A 19,934-nucleotide genomic window follows, 5' to 3' on the forward strand; every position below is an offset into this window, starting at 1 on the left:
AAAGTCCTTGGTTTCAAAGTCCAGAGTTCAGAGTTCAGACCAGGTGGATGCCAGCATATCCTCAAGCTGGCATCTGATGAGTGCAAGATGGTTCAGTGTGGAGGACCCAGCCCGCCTGCTGGCTCTGTGCTTTTGATGAAGCTGGTTTGGGGGTGTGGCAATGCCAGCCCCCTCTGAGCTACCAGCAAATGACAGTTCATTCCCTCTGAGAGATTTTAGAGCTAAACTTATGAATTGCTGTAACTCCTGAACCATACACGTTACATTTAGGGGGGTAACAGCTTCATACTTGGAGGAAAATACAGATTAATATGATACCTGACATGGCTAGTGCATCAGATCAGGGTCCTGAGTAGATTCATACCTGGGTGGTAGGGGCCCCGGGCCCCTCTCGACTGGTATCAAGAGATCCAGCATGACCCTACGGATCCAATGATACCGCTCTCATAACCACCCTATTTATTGTATTCTGTAAATGGGCAAAAGATTATATTGTACATTCATTTCTTCCTGCTAAGGCCGGAGTCAGCCTGACTGGAGTCCAGCTGTGTCTGCTTCTTGTCTATGAAAGGCCCTGTTGGCTCCTTCAATTAACATCTGAATGTGAAATCTGCTTAGACAACTTTGAGTTTACACCTCTGGCTTGATCAGCAGTCACAGGGCCAGTCTTCCTGCCAGCTGCTTGTCACCTTATACCTGATGGATGGGCCATCAGCACAGCTTGAAGCCAGGGACTCTCCAGTGCAGATTAGCATATCAAAAGGGCCAACCAGCATTTGGAATGGTGCTCTCTTTGCTAAGAAAAGGACTTTAGCTGTCCCTACACACTCAACCCAGATTGTACCGTTTTGAAGCGCAATCGATGCAGGAATCGAGTGCGATCGTTCTTTTCTTTACGGGCGGTTCCAGGACGCGCCTGCGTCCCCGCAATCGTCCGTGACAAGTAGCTTGTATTATTTTAAAACTATATGACTGAAAACTGAGAAGTAATGATTTCTTTTTCCATTTTTTTCTTATTATTCTCATTAAAATGCATTTAGAATAAATATTTCTTAGTAAAATGTACCACCCAAAGAAAGCCTAACTGGTGCTGAAAGAAAACAAACCAATATATAGATAACTTTGTTGTGGTAAGTAGTGACAAAGTTATTAGCGAATAAAAGGGAGGAGCACTGAAAGGTGACAATTGCTCTGGTCCTTAAGGGGAAAACCCCTTTGTGGTTAACTAGCTAAAGATATATTGATCAATTTACATCGATAAAACAGGCAAACATCAATCAAAATATCCTTATTTCCTAAAAGATTTCACTAGATTTAATGTTTACATCAAATTGAACTTATAAACTATTTTGAAAAATTGGGTAGTGTATGCTTAGCTTTAGAGCATACATGTTAAACTCCGGCCCATGGGCCAAATCTAGCCCGCAGAGCAAGCAAATTTGGCCTCCAAGTGGTTTCTCCACTTTTAATTATGTTTGCCCCACTCTAGAACAGCAGGGTAGCTATACTGGAGGAAAATCCCTAGATCACCAGGGAAGCCATATGGGGGAGGGACGGGGGAAGGCACTAGACACCAGGGAACTGTATAGGGGAAAGAGGGGGCCACTAGGCTCTAGTTAAATGTATAGTGGAGAGAGAGGGCTAGTATAGAACAGGGAACTGTATAGGTGAGGGAGGGGTATTAGACACCAGGGAACTATATAAGGGAGGGAAATGTCCACTTGACATTGAGGTTGACCCACAGCTTGGTCCCTGTGTTCAATTTTGGCCCACTTTGTATTTGAGTTTGACATCCCTGCTCTAGAGCCAGGTTTACCGCAACAGTAAAGCAACTCTCTCTTATGTTGACAAAATACTGCCAAAAAAGTGAAACAACCATTTCATCCAATTTAAATTAACGTTAAAAACAAACAAACATGTAGAAGGCTAAACGCAGTTAACACATTTGTTTTTAGCTTCCAAACAACTTACCTGACCAAGGTTATCAAAGTTGTATTTCCGCCTCACCCACTTGTTGCGCGGCCCGACACACTCTGATCGGTTGGTGACATTACGGATATCTGGTCCCTCACAGGAAAAGAATTTGCCCTTGAAAAGCTGAGACATAAAACAGCATTTACGTTGCTAACCAGCACACGTCAGTATGGATGCTGAATAGAATAGAAAAAGCAGTCAGAATTGTTGTGGTATGGTAGAGAAAGTACCGGATGCAGCAAACCTGGTCAGAAATGTTCTTAACAATGCCTGCTTCAGGTGACAAACGTTGGCAACCCTACCTGTATATCTCTAAATAAATTAAAGGCAACCTGGATAAAAAGAGGTCGCTGCAGGTGTACATGACTGCAGTTGTATGCTATGGTGGCTTCTTAAATTGTGATAGACTTCCTTGTTTGGAAGTCCTACCACGCCTCCCTTCTGCCCATGTCACACTTCCAGTTGACGGGACCCCTCCCCATTTCTCATTAGCCATGCCCCTTTCTGGGAAACTACCATTATGGTTTTCAGCCTTTGCAAGACTGAATCATCTGTGAGTGGGAGGAGTCTCAGTGTGGCTAGTGCCACTGTGCCAGCCACGGAAAGGTGAAGTGAAGAGGGAAGTAGTGCAGTGCCAGCCACAGTATGTTGCATTCCAGAGCTGCCACAATGATGCTTAATTAAGTAGTCAGCTCTCAGCTGTTGCTGCATTGAGTTAAAAAAAAAGAAAAAAAAAAAAAGAGGGGGGACAGTCATAGTTAGGTCATTCTGGCTCTTTTTCACTTAGGAATTTACAGCGGAGGTCCACTTTAATAAGCTGCATGGGCACACAAAACAATGTTTAAATAAACAACTCCACATCTTATATGCCATGCGTGAGACTTATATTATGGGGTTCTCCTTTTTCAGTTCATGGTCATTTCTGTTAGTCCTTCACTAATTTCTCGTGCAGTTTATCCTAAGGATATGCAAGATTTACTGTCTGTTGAATTATAGTACTGCTAGAAGTGGGGTGTTCAGCCCTATTATCAGCCCCTACATGCCCCTCCCATGTGATACTCATCACCCAATCATCACTGATGCTCATCACCGGCATACTTTGTTTTATCAAAGATTCTGAAGAGAAGAGCTTCAGTGTGGCCCCGCAGCAAACAAGGCATCCCCTTTTCACTTACATTTACATCATACACACTTATGTAAAAGATTATTATAAATGTAAGTAAATATTCACCAATTTATACCAGTCATTCTTTAACGCTTTAGCAGCCAATTTATTTAGAGGCTTGCAAGTGCTCCAGACCAGTTTATTTTAGCACTTTGTTTTATTACTCATTTGTTACATTTCCTTTACTTCTAATTAGTACTGCTGTGATGTGTATTTGTCACTAGGGGGCAGTATGACACAATAACAGAGGACTTCTGCTTTCAGTTTCTATCTTTTCTACTAGTAGAGAGAGATCATAGCATTCCAAAGAATTTACAGCACAAGTTCTGCCGACTGAGGTCAGAGGCAGTGCACTTAGGGCCCTTTTCCACTAGCGCGTTTGCGCTAGTGAAATCGCAAAATCGCAATCCGCTAGCGATTTTACAATCGCTAGGGTTTGCTAAATAACATAGGAATCACGGTAGGGTATTTCCACTACCGCGATTCGTTTTTGCCTGAAACGCGATCGCAGCGCGGAGCGATATTTGCCGCGATTTTGCTATGCAGTGCATAGCATAGCAAAATCGCGGCCGCAAACGTCGGGGAATCGCCGGTAATTTTTTACCTTTTGCGATTCAGCAGTCGCTAGCGTTCAGCGTGACCGATAGCGACTGCTAGTGGAAAAGGGCCCTTATCCCAAATGGGAGAACTCTGTTGAAGCTGCTAATGGGTTAAAGGGAACCGGAGGTGAGAGATTTGGACTGCAGATGAGTAACTGGGGGGAGCAGAGGTGTGTGTGTGTGTGGGGGGGAGGGGCAATTACTAACCTTCTCTCCCTCTGATACTGCAGATCAGGTGTGTTTGTGGCTACACATGTTATGGGTGTGAAAATCCTGGTGGCCACACTTGTTTTATGACCCTTGTGAGATGGGACCCCTGGCTGTGAGGGTCACCAAGGGGAGGCAAAGGAAGGGTTGTGAATATTAAGGGGCCCCATCAAAGTTTTGCTAGGGGGGCCCCATGATTTGCAGTTACACCCCTGATATGGGGGCTGACGTGTTTATTTCCTTTTAAATAATACACATTGCCTGGCTGTTCTGCTAATCCTCTACTTATAATACTTAAAGGCCATAGACCCTGAACATGCTTGTTTCAGGTGTGTGATTAAGATTTTACTGACCACAAGCATCAGCTGGACTGCCAGGCAACTGGTATTGTTTAAAAGGAAATCAATATGGCAGCTTCCATAGGTCTCACACCTCGGGTTCCTTTTAATAAAGGCAGGCAGCTGAAATTCCCATATGAGCACTTGTCAGATTGTGCTGCCGCCTCCTACCTGTACTCCCAGGATCCCAAAGATGATGAAGAAAGCGCAGCAGATGAGGACGATGTTTCCGATTGGTCGGAGGGAGGATATCAGTGTCTCCACCACAAGCTTCAGCCCTGGTGCTCTGCTGATGACCCTGAGAAGGCAATAGGAGGAGGTTATGTTCTGCAAAGGCTAAGAGAGGACATGGCATTCAGTATGAACAGAAGAGGCACATCCTGCGGCAGCATTATCATGTTTACTAATGGATGTGTTAGTATTTTACAACTAATGTACAGAAAATAGTACTGACCATGAGGTTGATTTACAAAGCATTTCTGTTGAATTATTTCACCTTGGCCCATATGCAATTAACTTTTTCTCCTGATTTTTCTCCTAGATCAGTGATGGCTAACCTTGGCACTCCAGCTGTGACAAAACTACAAATCCCATCATGCCTCTACCTTCCCAAGTTACGCTTAGAGCTGTCAGAGTATTGCAATGCCTCATGGGACTTGTGGTTCCACCACAGCTCAATTTTATTGACAAGTTTCTGAAAATGTCATCTAGCACAGTGATGTCCTAGATGACATTTTCAAAAACTTGTCAATAAAATGCCTTTTAGGCCACCAGCAAGCAAGAAAATACTCATAATTATGTTGCCGGTACTTTTTCACCTATATTTTGGTACTTTCAGAGTGCTGAAATGCTATTTTAAAGAGAATATGACAAATTATCTCCTAGGAAATGTCAGGAGAAAAAGTAAATTTCACATGGGCCCTTAAAGAGTAACTGTCAGGCTGCAGAAGCTAATTTAAACCTCTATTCTCCTGTGTTAAACAGTTTAGAAGGAAGCCCAAAAGCCATTAGTGAAGATAAAAATCTCAGTTACCTTTGATGTGTGCTTATCAGTAAGGCTGTTAAAACCCAAGAGGACGCAAGCCGCATACTATTCTGCAAAGCATTCTGGGGCCCTCCCCTCGGCTGCTAATGAGACGCTACAGCAGCTTGTAATCAGTCCAGCGCGTAGCACTGATAAATCTCCGGGCAGAGTACACTGCAGGAGTCAGCTATTGTTCCTAGCCACATGGCTCATTAATATTCACTGCACACTGTGTTATTCAGTACGAGCTTTTCTGTGATCAGGAAGCAGGCAGGACATGACGACACATTTGACAGAAAAACATGGAGCCTGCCATGAGCTGTCAGGAGCATCTATCTCTGCATATACTATATACAAATTCTGTGAAATCCAAACGTGGACAGTGAAATGCATATGTAATGTAAGTACAGCCAATCTTTAGCTACTGATATATGTGTTTATTTTCTCTGAGACCTTATACCTAACAGCTCCTCTTTAAAGTGAACCTCCGGACTAAAAATCTACTCAGAAGAACTGAAAAGGCTTGGTGTTTCTTTAACAGTTTCACAGCATCAGAACTTTGTTTTTCATACCAAAGCATCATTTTTAGCTGCATTTTTACCTAAGCTCCACCCATTTTCCCTGATGCTGTGCAGAGCATGATGGGATTTCCTATGTTGTTATTCACGTTGCCTAGCAACTAGGAGAGGTGCTCAGGACACAGGACAATTGGAACTGTGTCTCATGCTCCGTCACCTCCTTTCAACCAAAAAGATGGCTGCCATCATGAAGTCAAACATTTGCCTGGTCTTTTAAAACTGTGGGTAAGAGATTATATTACCTATCTATTTTAATTAACATAACTAATGTAACTTAATGACAGTATGTTTGTTTAGGCTGGAGTTCCTCTTTAACTTTCTTACTGTAACTCATGATTTAACTCTCTCTCGCCCATAAGCAATTCATGTTTTCTCCTGCGTTTTCTTCTAAGATGTCATTTTTCATCTTCTGTTTAGAATGATTCTTTAGCACTTGAAAGAGTACTAAAAAGTAGGCAAAAAGTACTATCAAACTTATTATTAGAGTATTCTGGTTTCTTAAAATGCATTTTATAGATTAGGTGTGAAAATATCACCTAGGAGAACAAGTGAATTGCATCAGGGCTCTTTGTCAAAACCCATTTAAAGGACCACTATCACGAAAATCTTAACATGTAAAGTGCATGTAAACATATACAAATAAGAAGTACATTTTATCCAGAGTAAAATGTGACATAAATGACTTTTTCTGGAAAAGAAATGTTCCTGCAAAGCAAAGCATGAACAAGAGAAAGGGATATGACCATATATAGCACCACACATAAGTATCTGCACACAATTATACAAATGTATTAGTACATCAAGAAAGAACATAACAAGGGGAAAAGAAACATGGCAGACACACCTCATATCTAGATGGATCACGTGAATCATATAATGTAATAAATGTAAAAATAATGTAATAAAAAAAGTGCTTCATTTTTACAATAATTATGTATAAATTATTTAGTGTAACAATTGTGGAATTCTCTCCGTGGTCAGCGCACAGGATGTGCGCTGACACTGCGGAAATCCTCCACAAGCGTATAATTTGCAGGAACCCAGCAAAAGGTGCAACGCACCTGTAGAGGGAAATTCCTGTCGGCAGGTGGAGCTGTGGAGTGCAGAGGAACAGCTCCTCTGCCCTGCCACAGACGCCAGACAGGAATTGCACGAAGGGAAGAAACGCAGGGCAAGATAGCCCTGAAAGAGAGAGATCAAAGCAACAGAGGGTATGTGTGTCCACCAAACTAGTCGCCCCCCTGCGACGATGAACATACAACCATGAAGACAAAGTGAGAAGGCAATCGCCAGAGATGGCGATTGCTAACAGCGACACAAGACCGAATAAGCACAGATGAGGAATGTATGTATGTCCACCAATCTAGCCGCCAACCTGTGACGGTGGACACACAACAGAGGAAACAAAGTGAGAACGCAATTGCAAGGGAAGTGATTGTAAATGAGAATGAGCACAGGGACAGAATGTATGTATGTGCACCAATCTAGTCACCAACCCGCGACAGTGCACACACAACAGCAGAAAAGTAGGAGCGCAATCGCGAGAGAGGCGATTGCCAGAGGTGACACAAGGCTTAGGCAAGACAGGGGACGAGAGTAGCAAAGGCACAGCAATCATACAATGAGAAGATAAGGAAAATAACAAACGCTAACTAAATGCGAACACCGCACTCATTCACAACAGTGAACGCGTTTACTGCGCGGTCTCCGTGTGTTAAGCACAACAGAGACAAGCACGCCTAACTAACCCCCGCCACCCAAACATGAAACAGAGAACGCGAGCGCTTGCTTAACGGTTACCTCACTGAGGCTACAGCAAGCGTTCGTCTCAGACAAGACAGACAGATGAACGGGAAACAGGATAGGAAAGATCCACTGCTCTTTCCGCCAGAGCGAGTGCGATCCAGGTAAAGTAACAGGGTGATGAGATAGCTGGTAGCAACCACTGCTCCAGCTATACTCCAAAAAGCAGATCAGAAGGATCCACAGCCGCTACCGCTAGAGGCTAGTGCAATCTGAGCAAGACAAACAGAGGAGATAGCTGGTAGCAACCGCTGCTCCAGCTATACTCCAAAACAGACAGAACGATTTCCTGACGATCACCGTTGGCGACAGGACAATCGCAACAGAGAGGCAATACAGACAAAACAGATAAGCAGGCTAACTGCACTAGAGAAGCTGCCTAGTCAGTCCCCAGAATTACTCTAACTATAACAATCCAACAGGAAAGGCTGACACTCCAGGAGTGATTTAACAAATCGTTATGACCAGCACAGGATTGTGGGTGATCCCAACCTTTATACTGCCAGCAGCTAGATGATTTGCATAACCAATGTATGCAAATCCCTCAGCAGCAGAGCAGGTCTGGAACTTGCGAGACAAAGCCAGGTCTCTTATCCAGAGACCTGCATCTCTCAAACATAAGGAATGGTCAATCAGCTGTCTGCCTGTGCAGCCAGCTAAGCGGATCATTACATTTAGTCAGTGTTTGCCCATTGTAAAAACTTTTAAATCCCTGATTTACATTCAGACATTTATTACATGGTGACATTTTTACTGTTGACAGGTGATGTAGCTGCTGCATGCTTTTTTTACAGTTGGAAACAGCTGTAAAAAGCTATTTTCCACAATGCAACAAGGTTCACAGACAGGACACTGCCAGTAGTACCACGGTCCTCAGAGTTTCTTGTGGGAGGGGTTTCACCACAATATCAGCCATACAGAGCCCCCTGATGGTCTGTTTGTGAAAAGGAATAGATTTCTCATGTAAAAGGGGGTATCAGCTACTGATTGGGATAAAGTTCAATTCTTGGTCAAAGTTTCTCTTTAAAGAGACTCCGTAACAAAAATTGCATCCTGTTTTTTATCATCCTACCAGTTCCAAAAGCTATTCTAATGTGTTCTGGCTTACTGCAGCACGTTCTACTATCACCATCTCTGTAATAAATCAACTTATCTCTCTCTTGTCAGACTTGTCAGCCTGTGTCTGGAAGGCTGCCAAGTTCTTTAGTGTTGTGGTTCTGCTATGAACTCCCCCTTCCAGGCCCCTCTCTGCACACTGCCTGTGTGTTATTTAGATTAGAGCAGCTTCTCTCTTCTCTCTTATCTTTTACAAGCTGGATAAATCGTCCTCTGAGCTGGCTGGGCTTTCACATACTGAGGAATTACAAACAAGGGCAAAGCTGTTTGCAGGAAGAAAAGAGCAGCCTGAAACTTCAGTGCATGGGGGAAAGAAACACACAAATGATCTCTTGAGATTCAAAAGGAAGGGTGTATAGAGCCTGATTGTGTATGGATGTATTTTCTATGTGTGGACATACAGTACATCAACCTACTTCCTGTTTTGGTGGCCATTTTGTTTGTTTACAAACAAACTTTTTAAAACTGTTTTTAACCACTTTTAATGCGGCGGGGAGCGGTGAAATTGTGACAGAGGGTAATAGGAGATGTCCCCTAACGCACTGGTATGTTTACTTTTGTGTGATTTTAACAATACAGATTCTCTTTAAGCTATGAGAGGTCTGTTTCTTGAGGTATCTGACATGCAAGGAATGGATTGCTAAGGTACATGTCGTGTATGGAATCATTTTGCTATGGGGTCAACCACTAATATTGGTACCAGGATCCTGAGGCTACAAGGCTTCCTGGATGTGTGCATATCTGCCCAATCTAGCAGTGGTCAGAGATATCTGGTGAGTCTATGTCCATCAGGGTGCTTTGTGGTGGTGGATCTACCGTGTATGATTTGAATTGAACAAAATGGTGGCAATAAGGAAGAAGCTATAGAAGTGTGAATAGCAATGGACCTGAACTGAATAGAATGTAATGGATTGAGTGGTAAACTTTTTAATGTTGGTCCATGCAAAAATAGTGTCCAGGCCCAAATTAGAACCAGATACCCAGCACTAGCAAGGCGAGAGATCTATCCTCTATGTACCATAGCTCTATAACTTCCTTTTATTTTCAAAATAGCAATGGTATGCATAAAAAAAGGAAAATAATACTAAAAAGATATCTTGTTTATGTTTTTGGTCACTGAACTTTTTAATTCCCTCATCGAAAGTCAATCAATAGGATATGTCCGTGCAACAGATAACTCGCAGATTTCATCAAAGTGATCAAATCGTCTGGGAATCAACAGAAAAATGGATATGTGTATGCCAGGTTTAATAACCCTTCAATTCATTAAATCATCTGAAATTCATCGGAAATTTAAAGTACACCTTATTTGGGAATGATATGGAGGCTGACATATTTATTTCCTTGTAAACAATGCAAATTGCCTGGCTATTCTGCCGGTCCACTGGACAAGCATGCATATCCCATGTTTCTGACAGAAGTCCGACTGGATTAGCTGCATGATTGTTGCAGGGGTGTGATTTAGACACTACTGATGCATGAAAGGACAACAGTGTTGGGCAGCACGGTGGCGTAGTGGTTAGCGCTCTCGCCTTGCAGCGCTGGGTCCCTATTTCGAATCCCAGCCAAGTCAACAAGGAGTTTGTATGTTCTACCTGTGTCTGAGTGGGTTTCCTCCGGGAACTCCAGGTTTCCGCCCACATCGCAAAAACATACAGATAAGTTAATTGGCTTTCCCCTAAATTGGCCCCAGACTATTAAACCTGCACTACACGATACATACATAGACCTATAACTATGGTAGGGACTAGATTGTGAGCCCCTCTTAGGGACAGTTAGTGACAAGACAATATACTCTGTACCGCTCTGCGTAATATGTCGGTGCTATAGAAATACTAAAATACATTTAATAACATTCTTACCTAAACTACAGTACAATAAAGCAACCACAAGATGTCACTGTCTGTAAAGTGCTGTAATGATCTCTATGGTATTGTGATTTCCTGTATTCATTCTGTGTTCCTCTCTGTTCTATGAAGCTGCATTACCTGATAAATGACTTATCTCTGCACATTTTCTTCAGTAAAAGAGTTCTAACTTGTTATACCGGGTGCCTATCTGCATGTACAGACCACTCTACTCAGGATGCCAGACAACTGGTACTGTTTAAATATACCAGAGCTGATTAAAAGAAAAAGTTTTATACATACCCAGGGCTTTCTCCAGCCCCATTTGCTTGGATTGCTCCCACGCCGCCGTCCTCCGATGTCTGCAGCTCCGATACCGGGTCTCCGCACTTCCGACAGTCGGGGCCAGTCTACGCAGAAGTGCGCCCTCTACGTATCTCTCCATGGGCTGCTGGAGAGATACGCAAACAGTGCACTTCTCTTACGTCAGACTGGCTCCGACTGACAGGACAGTGACGGACCCGGTACCGGAGCTGCAGATAGCAGAGGATGGCGGCGTGGGAGCGATCCAAGCAAATGGGGCTGGAGGAAGCCCCAGGTATGTATACATTTTTTTCTTTTAAATCAGCTCTGGTTTCCTTTAAAAGGAAAGAATCAGCTTCCATATCACTCTCACTTCAGGTGCCCTTTAAAGATTCAGATAAAGGGGTCAAGTGATCAAATCTGCCCACAAAATTGACCCACGTTTGGACTGCTTTGTAAAGGGCAAATGTGCAATTCACCTGAGTCAAGACAATCCAGGCTTCCTGTTGACTGTTTATGTGTGGGCAGCTCACACACTGAGTCTGCCGCATGTGATTTTCTTCCTTAGCAAAGTGCTTCTCTGCCTTGAACTTGTTTCCTCTGTGGATTTCAGGAATCTGTTTGTGAACAAACATTGTAATGAGTCCCCGAGTCTCTCCTTCTCTCGGGAGCCAGGAAGGTCAGAAAACAGTTCCAGAGCGTTTATTTCTCTGCCTGCTTGTGCTTGTACAGCGCCTCACGTCTATAATGAAATCACAGAGGAGAGAGAGGAGAGGATACAAACCTCCGCTTGCTGCAACTGGTGGAGGCGATGCTTTTCAAACAACTATTTTTTTCCCCAAGAACACAAAAAATATGCATATATTTTTTTCATCGGTTTCTGGTGGGGAGGGGGGGGGGGGGGACATCATAGAAAGATTGTTATGAGAATCTCAAATAAGTTGCCAAACTAAACATTTATATTTGCAATACAGGAACACCCCATGCTCCAAACACTTGATTTTCAACCATGTTATTTCTGTGCAAAATAGGTGCAACAGGTATCCCAGAATCCAAAGACTGACGCATTTCACCCACCAGTGTACTTAGTAAAGAATATCATGCATTTCACCCACCAGAGTACTTACTAAAGACCTGACTCATTTCACCCACCGATGTACTTAGTAAAGACCTGACGCATTTCACCCACCAGTGTACTTACTAAAGATTCTAATGTATTTCACCCACCAGTGTACTTACTAAAGAATCTGACGCATTTCACCCACCAGTGTACTTACTAAAGAATCTGACGCATTTCATACATCAGTGTACTTACTAAAGACCTAAAGCATTTCACCCAACAGCGTACTTCCTACAGATCCTGATGCATTCCACCCACCAGCATACCTACTAAAGACCCTGACGCATTTTACCCAGCAGCGTACTTACTAAAGATTCTGATGCATTTCACCCACCCGTGTACTTACTAAAGACTCTGATGCATTCCACCCACCAGCATACCTACTAAAGACCCTGACGCATTTTACCCAGCAGCGTACTTACTAAAGATTCTGATGCATTTCACCCACCAGCGTACTTACTAAAGACTCTGACGCATTTCACCCACCAGCGTACTTACTAAAGACTCTGATGCATTTCACCCACCAGCGTACTTAGAGAGACCCCACAAATATGTGTTTGTCTGATGAAACATGTAAGGGTCTTTTGATTTTGCGATAAAATACACAACTACCAAGCACAATACCTAAAAATTAACTTTTGTAAGTACTAAAAAAAAAAGATTGGTGGCTTATGGTTTCGAGATCCTGCTGAAACAAGCTATTCCATACAATCTGGGACCCTCAAGGATATCTTGGGGACTCCTAGAATGTGACCCCCATCAACAATGAAAAAAATCATGCTTCAGTAGCCACAGAATGATGAGAGATCCTTGGTTTTATGAATGGAGTTGTTGCCGGCGGCACACTGCATGCCTATGATGTAATCCTGGCAACAGCTGTTGTGGAACGCCATGGGCATGTGCGAGACAAACTGGGCTGCCCAGGCAATTAAGCAGCTTTATCTGAGAGAACACCGGCTACATCAGCTGAGCTGCAGAGCTTGAAGAGGGCACATGCTGGGGACAACATCTCTTCAATCAACATGGAGAAGTCTCCAATCATCGCGGATATGGCACAGCAAGCAAGCCAAAGAGATTCTTCAAGAAACCGTAGAAAAAGATTTCTAGCAAAACAGAAGGCTTCCGGCAACCCAGGAAGGATGGCCGAAAACTACCAGGAATGCTAAGAAGAAAATAAAATGTTAATACATCTGTGGAGTCCACTTTAACCGTTACACCTCCCTCCCCCCAAAGTTAAAAGTCTTGTGGATTGGTAGTGGTTGGGTAGCAAAACCATTAATAAGGTTGGAAATAGAGCCTATGCTGTTATTTTTTTTTTTTTTATTTGAAAAAAATGTGCGGCTGCGCAGCTCTAGGGCCAACCCCCGATCCACGCTACAGTAGCGTGGATCCGGGGGGGGGGTTGACCCTAGAGCTGCACAGCCGCACTTGCGGCTATGTGGACTGCGCAGCCGCGGCCAGATCAAGCGGCCATTTTAGGAGAGGCAGGAGAACCCGACCCGGGCGGCTAATGAGCGGGGGGACCCAGTGGATCGGCACGGAGGGTGCGGACGGCGTCCTCCGTGCCTTAAAAGATGATGCAGGTAATTAACTTTTTTTGCTCATTTGGCCTCGTAAGTCCTTTAAAGAAGGTTTCCCTGGTTGTAGTATTTTCAGATCAGTACAGCAGGAAGTGATTCTCATCCTCGAGGGTCTTCTGCTCACAATGTTGGCAAAGTCTATTCTCCCTGGGTTTGTAGATCGGTCTGTGTCTCCCAGACTCGATTTCAAGGTTCTCAGTCTGTAGACACTGAGGATTTGCCGCTCTTTCATTTTTTCTCGTAAGTGATATTTTCCTATGAATACAATTTTTAAGCCACCAGCAAGCACAAAAATACTGAGAATAATTTTGACAGGAGTTTTTTTTCTTTTTTTGCCTAATTTTGGTACATTTTAAAATGCAGAGTGCTGAAAAGCTATTACAGAAAATGAAAAGGAGAAAACTCAGGAGAAAAAGTGAATTGGATAAAGGCCCATGAGCGCTGGGCATCACACTGCATGGCCTATGGACATCGACTTAAGAATGAGTGCAAGCAGCCTGCCAACAAAATGCCTGGTGGTGAATAGGGGAGTATACACTCAGGTTCATTTTAATAAGTCAAGTGTAACCAGGGGCGTAACAATAGACCCCGCAAGCAGGGGCGGATCAAGACCAACTTGCGCCTGGGGCAAGGTCAGGTTTTGGCGCCTAAAGGTCAGGTTTTGGCGCCTAAACTGCCATTCATTTTGCCGCCTCTTTAAGAATTCAACAAACTGCGCCTGGGGCAAGATACCCGCTTGCCCCCCCCAGATCCGTCTCTGCCCGCAAGGGATGCAGGTACAGGGGGCCCAGAAGCCGCAGGGGGCCCCGTAGTTGAAAGACTGACAACTAAGGGCATGGAGAGAAAAATCTTTCTGCTCTCTGCACAATTGTTCTAATGACTGCATCTGCTCAGCCATTGATAAGGAATAATGCAAAGTGTTGTAGACAAAAAAATTGTAGGCAAACCCTATTCAGTGTGCAGCAGGCTCTTGTGTACGGCACTCTGCCCCCAGCTTCTCCACCCCTTCCCAAATGCTCTGTACTGTAGTGATGCTGGAGAAGTTTGCAGAGCCAGGTCTGCTCCTTCAGAGGACAGAGTGAGTGTAATAAGCTGAGGCTGGTAGCACAGCGGTCATCTGACGGTTTTCACTATGCATTTTCTGCATACCATGTGGTCTGTATGTGTGAAAACATACAAGTTTTATCACAGAAGCTAATGTAATTGATAGAACAAATATGTACAGTGCTTCACTGCTGTCTGTTTTTATCTGCATGGGAAAAACACATGTGCACTAGCTGATTAATATTGGTTCTCAGTTTACCTGTGCAGAAAGCAAAGTTTTGCAGGGGGCCCAGTGATTTCTAGTTACTCCCCTGAGTGTAACTCCTGGGTTGCTGAAGTCAGTGAAGGTCCATGGCTTGCGCACATCACAGCCACTTGCTGGTGGACATGATGCAATCACATGAAGGCTAATGATAACAGCCCCAGTATGCAATCCCCTGGCTTGATTATTTACGCCTAGTGTATCTCACCTTGAGTTTAATCTGACTTTCTGAAGAGGATGCTTACACAACCTGCTGTGTTAACAATAATAAAAAAATTCTGCTATATCTCTGGCTTATTAATGAAAATAAACTTATGAGATAATTTCTCATATTTTGATTATTCAGTATAAGATCGGAATTTTTAAGATTGAATTATAAACAGCAGCCATGACAGTCTGATATAAAATGTGCTTCTGCTTCATTCAGCTGCAAAACAAACAGAAGTAATGACCCTTTGGACTTTTCAGCACTAAACTATTACCTGCAGTGTTTTCTCAGCCAAACAAAAGTGTTCTACCTTCTATTTACTTTTTAGGCCAGGTTGAAAATGACATGCTGTTTGATGGCCGCAAAAACAACACTTTGGTGCCGTAGCGGATAGGCAGAAGATTAACCCTACAGCCTGGTAGACAGCAATGACACTTCATATTCCTCTCATGAGACTTTCCTTTAAACTGAAGAATTATTTCAAACATAGAAAGTTCTTTCTTGCTAATTTAATTTCCCTAATGTTAATGTTTTTCTATTGTTACTGTGCGATTTGCCACACCGTCCAACAGTACAAAAAGTGCCAAGATTAAATGGGGCTGCTTTAAGACAAGCAGCCAAAAACTGGTGCCCAGTCACTGCTAACTGAAGGGGTGGTGCCAACGAATCCATCAGCTGTCACATGACTTTGGCGCTGTCTCAGCAGCAGGCAATTTCATTTTCTTTGGAATATTAATGTGAAATTCTTTTTTAATTTCATAGCAGGTCTTCCTCAAAGCGGTGGCACGTGTGGAAGGTCTGCAGAAATGCATTTATGGCTGCGCAGAAATGGCATCGGCGTAAAACTGTGGCTGGCAAGCACATGTTACCCTTGACAATAAAATTATAATCATTTATGTCAAAACACAGCACAGGTCTGAAGGACCCAATTAGAGGATAAGAGCCAGAGCCAAGTGTGTGCAGCATCTGATCGGGGCGGGCTCTGGTGGCGGCACTGGAATGCAGCAGTAAGTGCAGAGGAGGCTAATCAATGTCATTCACTGGGACACAAGCTGCACAGGGGGCTAGGCTGGCCATTGGCTGGGAAGCTAATCCCTGGACGCTTGACTCGGGCAGGTATATTTAGCACCACCAGATGTCAGTTCTGAACGTGGCGTACTGGGAGATCTTGGAAAGCGTCACTGTTTCAAATAAATCTGTTTCTTACAGACAAATTACTCTCTTCTTAGAAAGATTATTATTATTATTATTTAGTATTTATATAGCGCCGACATATTACGCAGCGCTGTACAGTGTATATATATATATATCTTGTCACTAACTGTCCCTCAAAGGAGCTCACAATCTAATCCCTACCATTGCCATATGTCTATATTATGTAGTGTAAGTACTGTAGTCTAGGGCCAATTTTTTTTTAGAGGGAGCCAATTTACTTATCTGTATGTCTTTGGAATGTGGGAGGAAACCGTAGTGCCCGGAGGAAACCCACGCAGACACGGAGAGAACATACAAACTCTTTGCAGATAGTGCCCTGGCTGGGATTTGAACCGGGGACCCAGCGCTACAAGGCGAGAGAGCTAACCACTACGCCAACTCTATATATAAATTTAGATTTCTAACCACTTCTGGACCAGGCTAATTGATATCTACACCCTATTTGGGACCTGTTATCCCTGCCAGGGCGTAGATTTCAATTACCGCAATCGCGCCGCTGCAGCCCACTCGCTCTACTGTCGCTATGACAGAAGAGCTCCATGAGGTAGTCAAGAACAGATTTTGATGGCTCCTGGCCCTGTGATCACCGTGAGGCAATCACGGCAGAGTGAGTGGGCTGCAGCGGCAGGAGAGCGGCGCAAACAGCAAGACGCTGGTGAGCCTTGTTTCTGTACCAGCAAGTCTCTGGTCCAGGTCTCTGGTCTTCAACCAGCAGGTCTCTGGTCCTCGCGTACGTTAAAAAGGGGCGATGGGAAAAAAGGGCGCCGGGTTTTTAACGTTAAACATGGATTACGTTTAAAAATGTATTTCGTTTAAAAGTAATGTTCTTAAACGTTATAAATCATTAAATAATGTGCATTAAATCGGCAATTGTAAAAACGTTAATCTTTCGTTTAAATAATGAAACGTATAATAACGTTTAAAAAAAAATTACTAAGTAACCCTCCCTGTACCTACCCCTAACCCCTAGACCCCCCTGTTGATGCCTAAACCTAAGACCCCCCCTGTTGGTGCCTAAGTAACCCTCCCTGTACCTACCCCTAACCCCTAGACCCCCCTGTTAGTGCCTAAACCTAAGACCCCCCTGTTGGTGCCTAAACCTAAGACCCCCCTGTTAGTGCCTAAACCTAAGACCCCCCTGTTGGTGCCTAAACCTAAGACCCCCCTGTTGGTGCCTAAACCTAAGACCCCCCTTTTGGTGCCTAAACCTAAGACCCCCTGTTGGTGCCTAAACCTAAGACCCCCCTGTTGGTGCCTAAACCTAAGACCCCCCTGTTGGTGCCTAAACCTAAGACCCCCCTGTTGGTGCCTAAACCTAAGACCCCCCTGTTGGTGCCTAAACCTAAGACCCCCCTATTATTTTTTTCGTTTAAAAATAATGTAAAAAAAAAAAAAAAAAAAAAAAAGTAATGTTTTTCGTTTAAAAATAATGTTTGGAAAAAATATTGTACTGGTTTTCGTTTAAAAATAATATTTAAACATGTATAAATCATTAAATAATGTGTAATCATGAGAAACAGTAATAAAACATTAAGTCTCCGGGCGCCGCTTTTAAAACGTTAGTTTTCTCCGGCGCCCTTTTTTCCTACCGGGCGCCCATTAAACGATATTTATTATAGAAGTGAATGGCGGCGCCCGATTTGTCCACTAGCCTCAGGCGCCCGAATTTACTGTTTCCCTGGTCCTCAACCAGCAGGTCTCTGGTCTTCAACCAGCAGGTCTCTGGTCCAGGTTTGTGGCAGGTCTTTGGTTGAGTAGTGTTGTGTTCAGTAGTCATGGAGGCAGAATAACTGAAACTAGGTTTATTTACAGGACTCACAGTCTCTCACAATAAACAGGGTCTGATCTCTGTGTCCCTAGCCAGGGCAGAACAGGAACCAATGACTCACAACAGGAAATATAATCTTATGCAGTAAACAAGTAGAAGAGTGCTATTTACAGGCCAGGTGTATGAACAACACTAAGATTCTTTCATCCTAGTATGCCTTCTAATACAGATATCACACTCCACCCCCAAGACAATCCATAGCATGATGTAAATGCTGATTACAGTGATCACAGTAATTCAGCTAGTACAGCTGCACACACATCTATTCCACATACAGGATATCAATACTAGGCTCACCACAGTGAACCTAGAACCTAGGCCAAACAACCTGGTATACCCTAAGCACATATGCAAAATCGTCCACTGGACTTCATGTGGCGGAATCAGGGCATACTCTGCATCAGCGAATGGAGATACACAGATTCACTGTAAACAATAACTGAACCGATCTACCAGTGCCAGCACATTTTCCTTGGCAAGGACACAGCTCGATCGACCTATAGGTTGCGGTATTTAAAAGTGACTTTATATTACAAAACGATAGAATGATGTGGGAAATCAAAATGTATACAGTGATTCTAAACTAAACATCGAAGACTGAATAGAGATCACAGGTTTTTATGCTTGTATGATTTTTACTGACTTTAATTGGCATTTTGAACCCTAAAATATTTTTATATCACATTTGCACAATTGACTTATAGAAGGAAATTCTGGATTTCTGTCCAAGCCATGTCACACATCCCTGTGTATGTGAGAAATATACAGGGCATCTGATCTATTTGTTTAGCAAACCTCCACACATGCAACCTTGGAATGATCAGTTGCCATACATCTTTCTGACGTTTTATTGTTTACAATAAAGCAATGTGCCTCCATCTAATGTTCAAATGTACAGGTATATAAGCTGTGCTTTTGTAAGGTTTCATTCAGTCAAATGGATAAAAAGAGTCTGAGCGAGATCTATTAGATGACTGAGTACTACAAGCAGGGCCGTTTCTTGGGCAGTGCGAGCAGGGCGACCGCCATGGGCACAGACCGGCCAGTAGAAGAAGGGGGGGCGCAGGCAGAAGGACATAACCGCTAGGGAGCTGATGATGCATGGTGCAGCCAAATGGAAGAAGAAAGAAGATTACCAGCGTGACCACCTTTCTTGACTCCTCCTGAGCTGCCTGACATCATCACGTCACCACCGCATGATGACACCTGATGTCCTGTAGCGGTACCGCAGGCTGTCAGTACGCGGTGCCCATGGAGGAGTCGGCTTTCCGGGCTCTCTTCACCTGTGTGTTTTCCTGGTCCCTGCTTCCTCCTGGATGAGCGGCTGGTCACTAGTAAGTAGGCAGATTTACTTGTGACCTGTGCAGGGGCGGCGCCAGGGGGGTGCAAGGGGGTGCTCGAGCACCCCCTAGAATTGTCCAAGCACCCCCAAAGCACCCCCTGGAGTGAACTGACTTCAGACGTCTAAAAGACGCCAAGTCAGTTCACACAGCGGCAGCACGGAGCAGCAGGCAGGGCTACGGTAAGATGGCCGCCCGGAGCCCTGTTCTGCAGACTTCGAGTCTGCAGTGCATGGCTTCGGGCGGCCATTTTCCCGTAGCCCTGCTCTCTGCATGCAGGCAGGAAGTCTCGTCGTGACGTAGGGAAGGAAGAGGATCGTGGGCGCGCGGGCGCTGCGCGCCACAATGAGGTCGGGACTCGGGACAGGAGGTCGGGAAAGAAG

General features: G+C 44.0%; 1 protein-coding gene across 4 annotated transcripts in view; it reads right to left on the reverse strand.

Moving 5' to 3' along the window:
- Positions 1-19,934, reverse strand: part of CACNA1H (calcium voltage-gated channel subunit alpha1 H) — an 822,232-nt gene that overhangs the window by 123,261 nt on the left and 679,037 nt on the right. For all 4 annotated transcript variants that reach the window (XM_068244151.1, XM_068244150.1, XM_068244152.1 and 1 more), the window contains 2 exons: positions 4,455-4,581; positions 1,972-2,097 (listed from right to left, as the gene is read on the reverse strand). In XM_068244151.1, the coding sequence (XP_068100252.1) occupies positions 1,972-2,097; positions 4,455-4,581 (253 nt within the window). The remainder of the gene's footprint in view (positions 1-1,971; positions 2,098-4,454; positions 4,582-19,934) is intronic.

The sequence above is a fragment of the Hyperolius riggenbachi genome, chromosome 7, assembly GCF_040937935.1.
Source record: "Hyperolius riggenbachi isolate aHypRig1 chromosome 7, aHypRig1.pri, whole genome shotgun sequence".
NCBI classification, from domain to species: domain Eukaryota; kingdom Metazoa; phylum Chordata; class Amphibia; order Anura; family Hyperoliidae; genus Hyperolius; species Hyperolius riggenbachi.